Here is a 13,841-nt window from a genome sequence, read left to right on the forward strand (position 1 = left end):
CTCTTCACACATGCACATACTCCCTCCGTCCTACGAGAAATGCAATCCTAGATTTTTTCAGATATATTAGTATTATTGGCAAATGACCATACTATTCTTAGTAATTATCTTAATCCTATTAATTTAAGCATAGAAGGTGTTCAATTTTTACAGAGTTAGTTGCGGCATGCAAGTAATTAATTCGTAAAAGATATATTTAAAAGAATAAGGCAGATAGTTATTGCTAGAATTGTATTTTTTTTGAGATTTATTTTGAATCTCAAAATTACACTTTTCATGGGCGGAAGGAGTACCATGAAATCAGAGTCTGGCTGACCAGGTAATTTTGCCACAAATAACAAGCAAACATGTTTAGTGTTCAAACCAAACACGTCCAAAATGCTGAGGTTCTTCCAGACCCAAACGCAAATGGGCCGTGCAGATGCAGCCATCAGGGCTTTGTTAGCGGAACATCGGTCGCACACAGTTTTTTCCCGTCGAGGGTTCTTCGCAGAAAATTCGACCGCTTTCTCGGTCACCACCTCCACGTTTGGTATTATTCCTTCCGCCCGCTCGCTCCGGTCCCTTGCGCTCGCTGCTCCCCACGAAAATCCTCGAATCCTCCGAGAGCCCCCAACCCCAAGGGCGGCAGAGGAGGCGTGGGGGGCTAGAGTCCCGTCCGTACGATTGCCGCCCGCCGCCGGTTCGCCGCCCCGTTCGCTGGCTTCTCGCGGCTGGAGCGCGGTTCCTCCTGGTGAGTTTTGCGGTCGTTTCTGCAGGCTTTTCGTTTGGGGGTGGGGAGATCGGTGGCGTTCTGGTGCGGGGGGCGTGTGGGCTTCTAGAGAATCGGTTCCCGTGGTGCACGAGTGCTCTTGGGGCAGGATTTCTGGGTGGTGTTGCTGCGATGCGCTGATCCAGCTTTGCTTTCCACACGAGCGAGTGACTGAATATCTTCCCCGCTTCTGTTTTTTTTCCAGTCTTCTGTTCAGCCCCATTTCCTCCCCTTTTGCAGCCTGGAATTTTCTCTTAGCTCTGCTCGGTTGTTCCAATCACATAGCACTACTCTTCTGCGATCATAGTACTAGTTCTTAAGCGTTTATGCATCACGTTTTCAGTTGTTAATTTCTAGATGGGAATACTTCACGCCCCAATTCATTCCGCGTATACGAATTTGGTGTAAACTAGAATCGTTTGTTTCCATTCAGTTTAGGTAGAACTTGGCCGTATCTCATGGGTGATTTTGATCTGCGAGTGGTCCGTCAGACCAAGTCTAATGCAAGTGCAATTCAAGTTCCCTGTACCTAATCACTTAGTCAATGTTCAACTTGGTTGGACCTATGACTTCAGAGCCTTGGCCTTTAGTTCAAACTCTCTGGTTCCATATGGCAAATGCTTTGCCGTGCTCCCTGCTTGAACTGTAATTAATTCCCAGTTCTGTTTCTTGACCCCTGTGTTGGTTCAACTTGTTGCAGTGAAGGCTAGACGAAGAGGAGAACGGCCACGCGATGGATAGGAACCAGGAGCTGGCAGAGGTGGTCCCAAATGACTTGGACCCTCTTCTCGGGAGGGAGGACAAGGAGGCGGAGTCATCATCAGTGGAGCTGTCTGCACCACAACCAGCAACTGTGACCCCGCTGGAGATCGAGGATGAGGAGACCGATGGTTCTTCTGCTGCGTGCTGCCGCATTTGCCTCGAGGCTGAGTCTGAGATAGGTGATTGTCGTGTATGCTGCCTCAGTACAGTTTCCTTATGTCAGTTAAATCACTCATTTCGATTCAGGAATGGTTTTTTCTGTTGCTAATTTCCCATCCAATAGTAGCAAGAAGAAAAAACAAGTATGATCACCCTCTTGGGTTCTTGCTCACTTTGTATTGTAGTCCAAAAACAGTTCTATATACTGCATTTTCTTGTGTGCCTAGTTGAACACGCTGTGATTTAGGATGCACGTTAGCAAATGGGATTTAGTAATGATCTCTAATTGAACCATACCAGATAGCACAAATTTCAAGTTAAGGTTGCAACATTAACTAGGACAACGTGCAAGATGCACACAGCTGACTAGCTTACAAATTGATATCGCTTCTCCTATGCTACTGTAATAGAAATTGAAATCTGTTATGTTGTCGACATCTTACAAGGGTGTAACTAGTTTAATGACTGCCCTGGAGAAGCTCAGCAAGACTAAAGCCAACAGTAAGTGCTAGTTCTGTCGGCAAATTAAAATGAACAAATGCCTTTTTTTTTTCTCATGCTGTTATGACATATCATTTTTGTTTTCGGCATTGTTGTGTGAAGCAAACAAAATTGTTTATCATACATCAGGATGTGCATTGGGCTAAATATTTCTTTTATAAAAATGATTTATTGAACTATTAATTGAATGCTTCAGTTTTCTTTTTGCTACCCACCAACAACTGATATAACTGTGAGCTCACTCTTGTGTATTTCCCTTTTTTCGTTCTTTGCTGCAGGTGATGAACTGATATCACCTTGCATGTGCAAAGGAACTCAACAGTTTGTTCACCGTTCATGCCTTGATCATTGGCGTTCTGTTAAGGTACGACTGATATCTTCCTTACAATTTTCATGCCAGTTTCTCTCAAAACACATGATATATGTTTTTGCTTTCCTTTGTCAATGCTACATACCTTTAGGTTGGTACTTGGTAGTTGCCACATGAAGACATCAGTACTAGATAGAGGAAATGTATCACATAGGACATGCAAAAATGCACACAGACTGGTTGTAGTGATGTTCATGCAGTTATTCTTGATCAGATCCTGTGTACTGTACAAAGAGTAGGAAACAACAATGCAGCCTAGATTTTATGCTCCTCAAATGCACAAGAACCCTGCCTTTTCCTTCATTAACCATTTTTTGTTTAATTGGCAAATTCTGAAATTATAAAGATGCTATCAGAATAAAATTTTTGACATGTAACGGCAAATATGCTGCCCATTAGAAGTCGAGCTGCATCTCTCCAGGCTATCATATTTCAGCTTGGTTCAGAGGGTACAACGTAGAACAGTGTGTTGGTTACAATTTCTATTCCTCTTTTAAGTCTAGGTTTACTGTTTGCTTTTACCAACCTTAGGTGATCATTCATAGCTAGATGTTGTCGACTATGAATGCGAGTCTTTTACTATTATCTCATTGTGTTGTCTTCGATTCAGATATAATGGAAGGAAAAATGAAGTTATATGCTTCTGTCTCCTTATGCTATGTAGGAAGGATTTGCATTTTCCCACTGCACAACATGCAAAGCTCAGTTTCATCTCAGGGTGGAGACTTGGGAGGACAACTCATGGCGTAAAATGAAGTTCCGGATCTTTGTTGCAAGAGATGTGCTCCTCGTATTTCTTGCTGTACAGCTTGTAAGTTTTTAACATTTGAACGAACATAATTTTCGTGCATACTTCTTTCCAAAATGAAGTTCAACATGTTCATCTCTAGAGATCTTCTCTGTTGAACAATGAAAAGACATCACCCAGACCTGCAATTTTGTTGCATTATTCACACATTTTTTTTACAGAAAATAGGACATTTAGATGAAGAGGACGACTTATTCCTTTGCTTTTTCATTCAATTCTTGGATACAAGTCTTGTGGCTAATATGTAATAAAAAGAAACTTGTACTTTAAGATATACAATTTCAATGTTAGGTCAATTTGTTCTGATATCCAAGTTCAATCAAGCGGACCACTTATATGCATTGTTTTCTGTTGTTGCAGACTATTGCTATTATTGGTGCAATCGCATACTTTCTAGACAGGGATGGAAGTTTCAGGAACAGTTTCAGTGATGGTTGGGATCGCTTCTTGTCAAAGCACCCAATACCATTCTACTATTGCATAGGTACACAAATCATCTGTTTTCGTATCCATTGTCATAATGCATCCGCATTTTGTTGATGCAAACATTTGAATTCTTAGTTCTTATACAGAAGAACTTATTATTTCCTCTGGTTAGACTTCGAAGTCCGTTATAACTGCATGTTTGAACTGCAGGCGTTGTGGTTTTCTTTGTGCTGCTTGGATTCTTTGGGTTGATAGTGCACTGCTCATCCTTCAACGACCACCAGGATCCATGCCTAGCTGGGTGCCGGAACTGCTGCTACGGTTGGGGCATCCTTGATTGCCTGCCTGCTTCCTTGGAGGCATGCTTTGCCCTGGTGTTGGTTTTCATCGTTGTGTTTGCTATCCTGGGTATCGCCTACGGCTTCCTTGCAGCAACCATGGCCGTCCAGAGGATCTGGCAGAGGCATTATCACATCCTGACAAAAAGGGAGCTCACAAAGGCAAGAAACTTCCCTCAAATCAGTGTCCGTACTGTATCAAGAGGAAACATGTGCATATTTTGTTGATCATCCATTCAAATCCAAAGTATTTAGTATCTCAGTCCTATCAGTCTTGATAGTTATGCGGCAAACTTCACCAAGGGTTTGCTTAATCTTGTTTTTCTGATATGCAGGAATACGTTGTGGAAGACCTTCACGGCAACTACACGGCGCCGAAGCTTGATCCGGAGCACGAGGAGCGGCTGAAGATGCTCAAGCTCCTCTAGAGAGAGGTGCCTGCCGGTAAATGCTTCATGGCAAACTCGACAACATGGCAACATGGCCCATCCTCTCTTGTTCCAGATCGTAGAAGGAACGGTCACCTTGGGTTCTAGTCTACTGTACAGATGAAAATCTTGCTGCTTCTACCAGTATCGAAGGCCTGCTAAAACAATCCAGAGCTTCTTCTGAGTTTTACATTTTTACCTTCTCGGTAATCTTTGTCGACTAAGTGCACGTGCGTGTAATGTTTCATGTGTCTTGTTCCCGGAAGTGAACGCCTGTACGATTGAAGATCTGTTGTCTGAATTGATCCCCTGTGATCTCTTTACGTTTTGGCATCTGAATAAGATCTAATATCAACTGCCTTTTATCTTATTCCATCGGTTGCTGTTACTATTACACGATCACTACACCATCACAAGTTTTAATACGGATTACGGCATACTTTCACTTGCTCACACGGTAGTAAGTTAACAGAGCACATCAACGGCTACCCCCCGCCGGTGCCGGTGACGCCAAGGTCAGGCTTGCCGTCCTCCGTGCCGGCTCCGAACACCGGCCCACCCTTGCCCGCGGCGTCCTCGACCGTGTCCTCCAGCTTCCTGACGGGCAGCCCGCGCTCGTCCTCGCCCGACCGGAGCTCCGTCCTCGGAGCCTGCCGGTGGCTCTCCTGCTCCTGGGCGACGACGCCACCGGTGGCGGCCGCAGGCGCTGAGGTGTAGGTGGTCGCCGTGAAGGCCCCCTTCGGCTGAGCTCCTTGCGCGCCGGACATGGTGACGACGCTCCTGCTGCTGCTCTGTTCGCTCCGTGGGTCGTCAAAGGTGTCGCTTAAGGAGCGTGGCTCTGCCTTTGCTTATGAACGTGCCTTTGTGGTGACGTGTCGCGCGCATGTCTACTGAGCTGCTGCCACGTGGGACCTAGTTGCTCCAGAAGCCGTACACGTATGCGCGAGAGCTGTCCCGAGTACACATAGGGAGAAATTAAAGTACAGAATGCTACAGCACATTGGAACCGCAAGCCTCTATTTGAAACGTGGTTGCCTAAACCTCTTTGTCATAGTCCGTACAATCTCTTTAACTCTCTCCGAAGGAAACCATAATGAAAAATAGAATCATAGGGCATTTATAAAATCGCCACAGATATTTTTGCTAGAACGCCACTTGAATAAAAATTATGATTGTATTTCGTAATTTTCGAGTAGCAAATTTGTAAATGGTTCAAAGCGGTGCAAATTTATAATTGTCCTAAAATTATCTAGGCCTGCATCATGAGCAGCACAGATAGCCCACAGGGAGATAATATGATTAAGTTGTAGGATGCCGAACTAAACAGAGTAGTGATAAATCATCCTTTTGCAAGGGGTATTATCTAGTTCATTCATAGAAAAGACATGTTTTTGTTTAGCATCTTACTGGTTCAAGTTCATACTTTTGGAGGAAAAACAACTATTCTGGTCTATCTACTTAACCCCTTACATTATTTTGATCCATTTATTAACTCACAAACTATTCAAATATATCTATTTACCCCTGATAAATTGTATTTTTTTGTTTCCCTTTCGTACAAGCTGCATTGTAAATTCAAATTCGTTGGTTGATATATGACGTTATGTGGGAAAACATATTAGCTTCTTTTCAAGGTTATTTTAATATGTTTGAAGCATCTGATGAGAGTCACATGAAAATGCACGAAATTCAAAAGTAATCACTAAACATTCTTTTAGAAGTTTTTTCAAGCATCGTTATGACGGCATTTACCTGCACGAGATTTAAACTTAGAGATTTACCTGCACGAGATTTAAACTTAGAGATGGGCGGTTATGAACTTATAAATGGACTGGATTCGGGCCCAACATCACGGGCTTGGAGCCCATTCTGGCCCAACTTGCGATTTCGATTTTCCCCCGAGTACCCGGCCCATGGAGGTCCGTTCAACATCGCAAACAAGCGGCGGCCTCGCTGAGGCGATTTTCTTGTTCGACGGGCGACTCATCCATCTCCCGTGCGCCTCCTCCTCGCAGACGGCGACAGCGCCTGCGCGCGCCGCCTCCCTCTCGCCAGCGGCTCGCCAGCGGCGGCGACGGCGGTTGCCTCTCCAAGCCCCCAGGTGCTGCCCTCTCCCCCTGCCATTCCCCTCCCCTCCTGGCCTCCTAGGGCTTCGCGTCCACACGGATCTACCATTTTCCTCGCGAACCCACCTCCTAGTAGATCTGCTCGGTCTCGTTGCGTTCCGAGCAAGATTTCGAGCTTTCGCGCCGGCTGCCGCGGCTCGCGGCGCCAGATCTGGGACGCGGCTTGCCTGGAAAAGCAAGCGCAGCGCACCTAGAACGAGTTTAGAATTATGTTCGATTCGGATTTTTTTTAGGGTTCATGTCGCTGCGCGATTTCGATTTTTTTTGTTCCGTTGGTTAGGGGAGTCATGGCTGACTCCTGGTCCCTACCTCGAGCCAGATCTGGTAGGGCTGCTACCGTGGTTGATGAGTTGCTCGATCCTGAAGGTCATGCGGCATGTGAACAGGAAATTGGCGACAGAATTGGAAATCATTTATTTGCTTGCAGTTTTGGAGTATTATTTTTCCCGATTCTTCTAATTTAACTTGTGCATCAGCAAATCTACCCGTACGGGCCACTGTAGAACAACTAAACAACGCATAATTGGTACTGTGAAACAGCTGATCGACATAAACTGCTGAACTAAAAGGGATGGAAGCCTTACATATAGTACTTTGAACTTGCTGATTCCTGATGGTTTGTTTACTGGTTTATGCTCAGTATAAGAAAGACCCTCGCTGCCCAATAAACCATTATGCTCATTTATACTGCTTCTTTCAGGCAGACCACCATTTGTTGGTTCCTCCATACTTCACCCTGCACTCCGGTTCGCAGTTTCATTTGTCAAGGTACTTAGTACTTACCACCTCACTTCCTGAAGTATTATGGTAAATGAAACTTGCCTACAAAACACTATGTTTATGATTTAGACTTTGAAAGCTAGGTTCTTCTAGAATTTCAGAACATTTACTTTAGAGCACTTTTTTGCTTAACTTTGTTAATCACTTGAGCTAGGGTGAATTATGCTACTATGCTGTCATGTATGTTCTGGCATCATTGCATGCATTCCTTGATTTTATTTTGCCTTCTCTAGACAAATTAGTGAGTGCTTCAGCTTTGTGGTGAATGAATTAATTTTATTAAAATGTTAATAATGTTTTCATGTTAGAATGAACTTAGCTCTATAGGATACTTCTATGTGCATTCATGTGGGGCTGTGACTTCTTTTACAGTTACATTCTGGCAGCTTGATAATTCATGACCTCATTGCACAATGTGGTTCCTCATCTGTGATTGAAGTTTCCTTGAACCACCCACTGATTTTTCTATAAAAATATGAATTGTTGCTTGGTAAAACTAAAGTATGAAAAATAAGTATTTGGCAATGTAGGCTCAAAAGTGTATGCATGTACCTATTGGACAACTATACTTTGGTTCAGGTTATTAGGTTATCTATCGTTTATGTGCATAATTACAAGGTGAAGATGCATTTTTATAATGCTTTTGCCATCATTGCTCCTTTTTTTTACCTTCCAACTTTTTTTATTATTAAGATAGTGCATCTTTTCACGTTGCATTGCTTAAATATATAGCAGTTAAAAGGTTTAAGGTTCCATTTTCTTGCTTGCCATATGCCCAGGTGTTGTCACATGTGTATTTATTTGCAGTTTCAGTGTTACTTGTATTAGGCTTAATTATGAATTTTTCATTTTTCTTCCTACATGAGTGTTTATATATTGTAGGCTGTTTATCTGACACTTTACCCTCTCTTGTGTTTTCTTATTAGATGTCACAGACGAAGGAAGTGAGGTTAGTATTCCCTACACGGTAGAGTTCTTATAATCTTCTTATTTTTTTCAAGATAGACTTCTTATCATCCTATGTGTCCTGGTTTTGAAATTTTGTTTTTAGATACACTGCACGGTCTATTACACCTCCTGCAGATAGAAATGGAACTTCAAGGTCGCCTCCTCCAAAGAGACGCAGCCCTTCAAGGTCGCCTCCTCCAAAGAGTACCTCAAGGTCTCCACGTCCAAGAAGTCCTAAACGGCGGAGCACCTCAAGGTCACCTCCTCCTAGGAGACGTGGTAGATCGAGGTCAAGGTCAAGGGATAGGAGTCGATCCAGGCAAGCATATCACTTGTTCATGATAGTTTATATCATATTGGTTCTAATGGCTTGTTTTTAGTTTTGATTTGTCACTACACGAATCTATGGGCAGTGGTCTAGTACTAATGTTTGGTTCTTTATCGTGCACAGGAGCGAAGATGATAGAAATCCAGGGAATAACCTTTATGTGACTGGATTGTCTACTCGTGTAACTGAAGATGATCTCGAGAAGTTTTTTAATAAAGAAGGAAAGGTATGTTCTCAAATTTATTAGTTGTGTTTTTATTATGGTTCTTATCTGTATCTGATTATTGGTTAATCTTGTGGCAACCATTTTGGTATCTAAATAATTAATTCCATCTTTGAATGCAGGTTAAAAACTGTCATGTTGTTCTCGATCCTCGCACAAAAGAATCCCGTGGCTTTGCCTTTGTGACTATGGATACTGTTGAAGATGCAAGACGCTGCATCAAGTACCTGCACCGCACTGTACTTGAAGGTCGTCTGGTCACTGTAGAGAAGGTCAGATATCAACTGAAATGATTCATTGCATTAATACATTATTTATTTCTGTTGAATAGTGCTAGTGTTATCATGTTATCTGTGTGGTTGTTTCCCCAATATTCAGAAATCATTAGTACAGTTAAAATAAGATAAAGCTAGCTGTTAAGTCAAACAAGATTTTTGCCTGGTCTTGTGTTCTTTCCTTCCCCCTTTCCCCTTTGGTCCTGAAATCATGGCTGTCTTAGTAACATAAATAGTTAAATACACAATGTATTGCACTTGAGAGTATGCTCTATTAATTTAATTAAATGCGTACTATGGTCTGTTAAGAACTTTGGTGAAGGGTTCTTGAGATGAGGTATGTTTATGGGTAGAGGACTACAAATATGCTCTCACACTGTGATGGGAGAGTATATTCTGGGACAGTCAGAGCTGTGAAATTCTGCTCAGGTGAAATGTGCCAGAGTAAATTGAAAGGGAGTCATTTGTGATGTGGTCTGCAATCCTAGTGTGGTGAATGGGGAAAACCTCATGTCTGGCTCCTCATCTGGGGTCTTAACTCCTCTCGTGCTGACTTCATGACCTTCCAGTTTATAACATGGTGCTGGGCTGCCTCGACGTCAACCTGGTTGGTTCAGGCTGTGCTGTCTTCGACCATGGTTGTCGCCAAGGGATGTGCAGCTGATGTGGTGGTGCTTATCACCAACCCCAGAGCTCATCTTCACTGCTTGTCGTCCACACCTTCCTCACCGACATTGCATACCCACTACATCAACGCAAGGGTTGCCACCATAGAGCGACCTTGGAGTCTTGTTGTGCACTATGCCACCATCACCGCCAGCACGATCGCCACCGCCACTGCGTCCGCCACCACGACCACAACCGCCATCGTCAACGTCGCCCGCATGATCCAACAGGCTCCATGGTTTGTCTACGTCGACTGAGCTTATGTGGTGCATGCTGCTGCCATGTCACGACACCAACTGCCGAGCTAGCCTGCATCGATGCTATCTTCATCCACAACAGGATCCCGATTTGATGGAGGTCACAAGAGGCATAATCTGGCTCTTCCTTGGAGAAAGCTACACCGACCACGGGAAAGTGCAAAAAAGTGTCATCTTTGGTTGAGCTACGTAATGTTATTCATCTACTTGCATAACAAGAATTTTGATCGAGACATGACAAGCTTATTGATCCATCACTATCTGTTTTTCAGCAAAGGGCCATAACTTCTTTGTTTCTTTATATATTTCTTTAACCAGTCTATTTTATGTTAATATATTGGGTAATTGGATTCACACATTGTTTGGCGTACTTGAAGTTCACTGTTTGTTTCATTGTGGAAACTAACACATGTTCGTGGTGTCCATTTCAGGCTAAAAGGACTCGAGAAAGGACCCCTACTCCTGGAAAATACTGTGGTCGAAGAGGTATGAATAGAAATTGGATACTTTTATGCCTGTCTGTATTAGTTGTTAAATATGCAATGTTTTATTCATTAGTACGTAAAGAAGAATTCATCTTCCTAAATATTTTGTCCCTCATAGGCTATTTGCTTGTTTATTCATATATTTTCATTTCAGTGATGCTTTGAAGTAAATCACAGATCTCATTGGAGTGTGATATTTCCTGTGACCTGTTATTATAATTGGGGCTATTTTTATCTCACTAGTTTTAGCTGCCATAACTCCACAAGACCAAAGCTTCGGAGTTAATCTCTAGGCTCTAGGTTATTCTCCTTGAGTCAAATCATATTATTAAGGTAGTCAAATCATATACCTAGCCATGGAAAACTTCTCCATGAACATAAGCATTTTCCATCCGGTTGTGTAGATCTTTCACAGGCTTGTATCAACGTATTACTGTGATCCAGAATTCCAGACATTAGTGGGCTCAAATATTAGCAATGAAAAATGTAATAGTTCATGGCTAAATTCTTGCATTGTACCTGTACCTTTAATAATATTTTACATTGCAGGAGGATCTCAAAGGCGCTCTAGGAGCCCATCACCATACCGTTCTCGCAGAAGGGAGCGGTCTCGTTCAAGGGACCGCAAAAGGGAGCGGTCTCCCTCGAGGGATCAGAGGGAACGGTCTCGCTCAAGGGAACGCAGAAGGGAAAGGTCTCGCTCCAGGGACCGAAGGGACCGGTCTCGCTCAAGGGACCGCCGAAGGGACTCGCGCTCAAGGGACCGCAGGAGGGAGCGCTCACGCTCAAGGGACTCGAGAAGGCGTGGAGATCGGTCCAGGTCACCGGCTGGCAATGGGAACCATAAGACAGACTAGAAAGCACTTTCCTTGTGATGGACCTTTTCGTCTTCGGGCAAGTCGTGACTGCGTGAACAATTGAACTTGTGATGCTACCTTTAAGGTAGTCAGTGTGTGAGACTGAGACGTTAGCATGGAGTTGTAGCGGCGTTTCTGTGTTGGTTTGTTTGTTTTTCCTGTTACCATGGTATCTTTTGGATCAGATAATACTGTTATATGGTCAGGGTATTGTTCTGGAAGCATTTGCATACACTCCAGAATTCCTAAGATATCCTTATAAGTTTGCTTAAGGTCGTCATGTCGTGTACCGAGCGCAAAGATTCACGTGCTGCCTGGCGCCTGGCCCCCTGGCCCCGGCCCACACGTCAGTGATTCACCATGCGGGTTAGAATGACTAAGCTTCTGCTTCTTGCGTTGGTACTTAAACTACTTTCCATTTCTCCGTTGTGATGTGCACGCGTCTCAAACGTCAAGCTTCCTAATGCAACCTCTGTTGTTCAGGCTATGCACCATTGGATACAGTATAATAGAAAATTAAGGTCAAAGTGTTGCTGGGTGACCGCAATGGGTTGCGTTACACTTTGAAATGGAGATGGTAATAATAATACGTTAATTTGAGGTCCTTTTGTCCAGTGCACAAGCTGTATGTTTCACGCACTCCAAATCATTATGCTTTCTATGACGATAGCTATGTGTTCTTAATCTTCTCTAGCAGACAAGCTGAGATGGGCGTGCAGTTACTATACCAGTGTACTAATCTGGAACAGGAACTGCCAAACTGGTGCCCGAGTTAACATTGAATTTCCAGTCCAGTTCGGCGAATTTCTCCGGAGTCAAATGGGCATGGGGGTACCCTAAATTGTACTCAAGCTCCTCCATTATACAACGCCACATCAAGCCGTGATGCCTTTGAAAACCACGGAGCAGAAACCAGCAAAGCAATGTCAAACTCCCTTGACAACTTGACACGTCCGTACGTCCTGAGGGCGCCATTCGCATGCATGCAGCGTTCTGACTTTTAGTTTCTCTAGGTTAATGTTGCTAACACGCATCTCCAGCCTTATCTTTCCGGCTACCTCTCGCGTACCTGCTGCTGTCCAGTTTCATTTTTTCCCCCTGAAACCGGGTCAACTGAGATCGCCAGCAACAGGACAAACTAGAGGTTGGATTGGGGAATAAACAACGCTTAATCAGGTCAAATCCTGAAAGGGTTTTGCCTCTTCCTTGTCATAAACAGTGGTTATAAGAAATTCCCATTTATTGGGCTTGCTTTTGCTTTTGTTTCTTTTTTCTTTAGCATATAACACCTGCTAGCTAGATGCTATGGTAGATGGAATCCAAATACTTTGAATAATTTTTGTTTAAAATTTGAACAAAATCTAGGATGTTTTGGAGCAAGCCACTCATCCAAATTGTACAATACAAAACCAAAACCAGTTGTCACAGAAACCAGGACACTTGTTTCATACTGTTCCACACGACCGGGCGGATTGTTGAGAAGAAGCTTCTTATCCTGCGAGAATTTTAGAGCAACCTGAGGAAATAATCAAACTGGTCAGCAACAAGCGTACGCACGTGTGTTCGGCCACCTGCATTGTATGCAAGCACCCACAGGATGGCTGGATTGCCAAGTTGCTGGTGTCCCTGCTATAGGGGAAAAGGGGAAGTTTGGTGCGTATTTGTGGTGTCCCTTCTCCACTTGCAGTGGCACAACCAAGATAATATTCCACACAAGCTGCGGCAGGAATTCGTATGAAGTCAATAATGTTTGATCGAAAGGCGGAAAAAAAATAAGAGAGGTAAATGAAGAAGCAATAGGAAACAGCAATGGACTAGGGCATGGGATGAGAAAATAGCCGCTTTAGATCCTGTGTGGAAAATGATGAATATGACTTTCACGGCGATATATAGCGCTATACATAGATCAACCGGAGGGTAAACAAATAGACATAACAGTTTTTTAAGTAGAGGAAAATATGGAAGCAGATCATCGTATTGAGTGGCTGAGCAAGGCTAGCTCCATGTAATTAGAAAGATTGATTGGAGGTCATACTACAAGCAGGAGCGGAGCCGGGAAAAGCTTCCACCCGGGGCTGATCAGTGGACAAAATCTAGGCTAACTAAAATCGGATTGAATTCTACTGTTATTGCAGATTTACATGGGAGAAGCTAGGCCAGGCCTGCGCTGCAGCAAGTCCAGCACGGGCCCTGGCTCCGCCCCTGACTACAAGGATAAGCAGCCATTAGTGAAAATTCTGTTCTAATACAAGGAGCAGTCATTTGTCCACTTGGTTTTTTGCAACTTGAAGTCACAGCCACTGAGATCCTGATCCAGAGATCGAATCAATCAACAGGCGATGAACAAGTTGAG

The 13,841-nt window shown here is 43.6% G+C and overlaps 3 protein-coding genes across 6 annotated transcripts; 2 read left to right on the forward strand and 1 right to left on the reverse strand.

Moving 5' to 3' along the window:
- The first annotated feature begins 514 nt into the window (after window positions 1-514).
- LOC112897867 lies at window positions 515-4,908 on the forward strand. Its single transcript, XM_025966255.1, has 7 exons — window positions 515-733; window positions 1,452-1,692; window positions 2,452-2,537; window positions 3,208-3,354; window positions 3,712-3,835; window positions 3,988-4,277; window positions 4,451-4,908. The coding sequence occupies exons 2-7, from the start codon at window positions 1,485-1,487 to the stop codon at window positions 4,541-4,543; spliced, it is 948 nt and encodes a 315-aa protein (XP_025822040.1). The 5' UTR covers window positions 515-733; window positions 1,452-1,484; the 3' UTR covers window positions 4,544-4,908.
- Window positions 4,866-5,316, reverse strand: LOC112897868. The gene has a single exon (XM_025966256.1). The coding sequence runs from the start codon at window positions 5,308-5,310 to the stop codon at window positions 5,029-5,031; it is 282 nt and encodes a 93-aa protein (XP_025822041.1). The 5' UTR covers window positions 5,311-5,316; the 3' UTR covers window positions 4,866-5,028.
- Window positions 5,317-6,489: 1,173 nt separating this feature from the next.
- On the forward strand, window positions 6,490-11,722 carry LOC112896739 (serine/arginine-rich splicing factor SR45a-like). Of its 4 annotated transcripts, XR_003229538.1 has the most exons (9): window positions 6,490-6,644; window positions 7,370-7,437; window positions 8,376-8,398; window positions 8,501-8,716; window positions 8,849-8,951; window positions 9,071-9,220; window positions 9,793-10,335; window positions 10,578-10,632; window positions 11,181-11,267. XR_003229538.1 is itself a non-coding variant. In XM_025964857.1 (8 exons), the coding sequence occupies exons 3-8, from the start codon at window positions 8,376-8,378 to the stop codon at window positions 11,486-11,488; spliced, it is 855 nt and encodes a 284-aa protein (XP_025820642.1). In that variant the 5' UTR covers window positions 6,496-6,644; window positions 7,370-7,437; the 3' UTR covers window positions 11,489-11,722. The 4 variants fall into 4 exon arrangements, 3 of the variants coding, with proteins under 3 accessions (XP_025820644.1, XP_025820642.1, XP_025820643.1); XM_025964857.1 differs by lacking the exon at window positions 9,793-10,335 and having other exon boundaries at window positions 6,496-6,644; window positions 11,181-11,722; XM_025964858.1 differs by lacking the exon at window positions 9,793-10,335 and having other exon boundaries at window positions 6,604-6,644; window positions 7,374-7,437; window positions 11,181-11,722.
- Window positions 11,723-13,841: the final 2,119 nt, after the last annotated feature.

The sequence above is a fragment of the Panicum hallii genome, chromosome 6 (assembly GCF_002211085.1).
Source record: "Panicum hallii strain FIL2 chromosome 6, PHallii_v3.1, whole genome shotgun sequence".
NCBI classification, from domain to species: domain Eukaryota; kingdom Viridiplantae; phylum Streptophyta; class Magnoliopsida; order Poales; family Poaceae; genus Panicum; species Panicum hallii.

Coding starts and splice junctions, on each gene's coding strand:
- LOC112896739 (XM_025964857.1), top strand. CDS start 8,376: ATGTCACAGACGAAGGAAGTGAG. Junction 8,399..8,500: donor TCACAGACGAAGGAAGTGAG/GTTAGTATTCCC, acceptor TTTTGTTTTTAG/ATACACTGCACGGTCTATTA. Junction 10,633..11,180: donor AAAATACTGTGGTCGAAGAG/GTATGAATAGAA, acceptor TTTACATTGCAG/GAGGATCTCAAAGGCGCTCT.
- LOC112897868 (XM_025966256.1), bottom strand. CDS start 5,310: ATGTCCGGCGCGCAAGGAGCTCAGCCGAAGGGGGCCTTCACGGCGACC.
- LOC112897867 (XM_025966255.1), top strand. CDS start 1,485: ATGGATAGGAACCAGGAGCTGGCAGAGGTGGTCCCAAATGACTTGGAC. Junction 3,836..3,987: donor ACCATTCTACTATTGCATAG/GTACACAAATCA, acceptor TTTGAACTGCAG/GCGTTGTGGTTTTCTTTGTG. Junction 4,278..4,450: donor CAAAAAGGGAGCTCACAAAG/GCAAGAAACTTC, acceptor TCTGATATGCAG/GAATACGTTGTGGAAGACCT.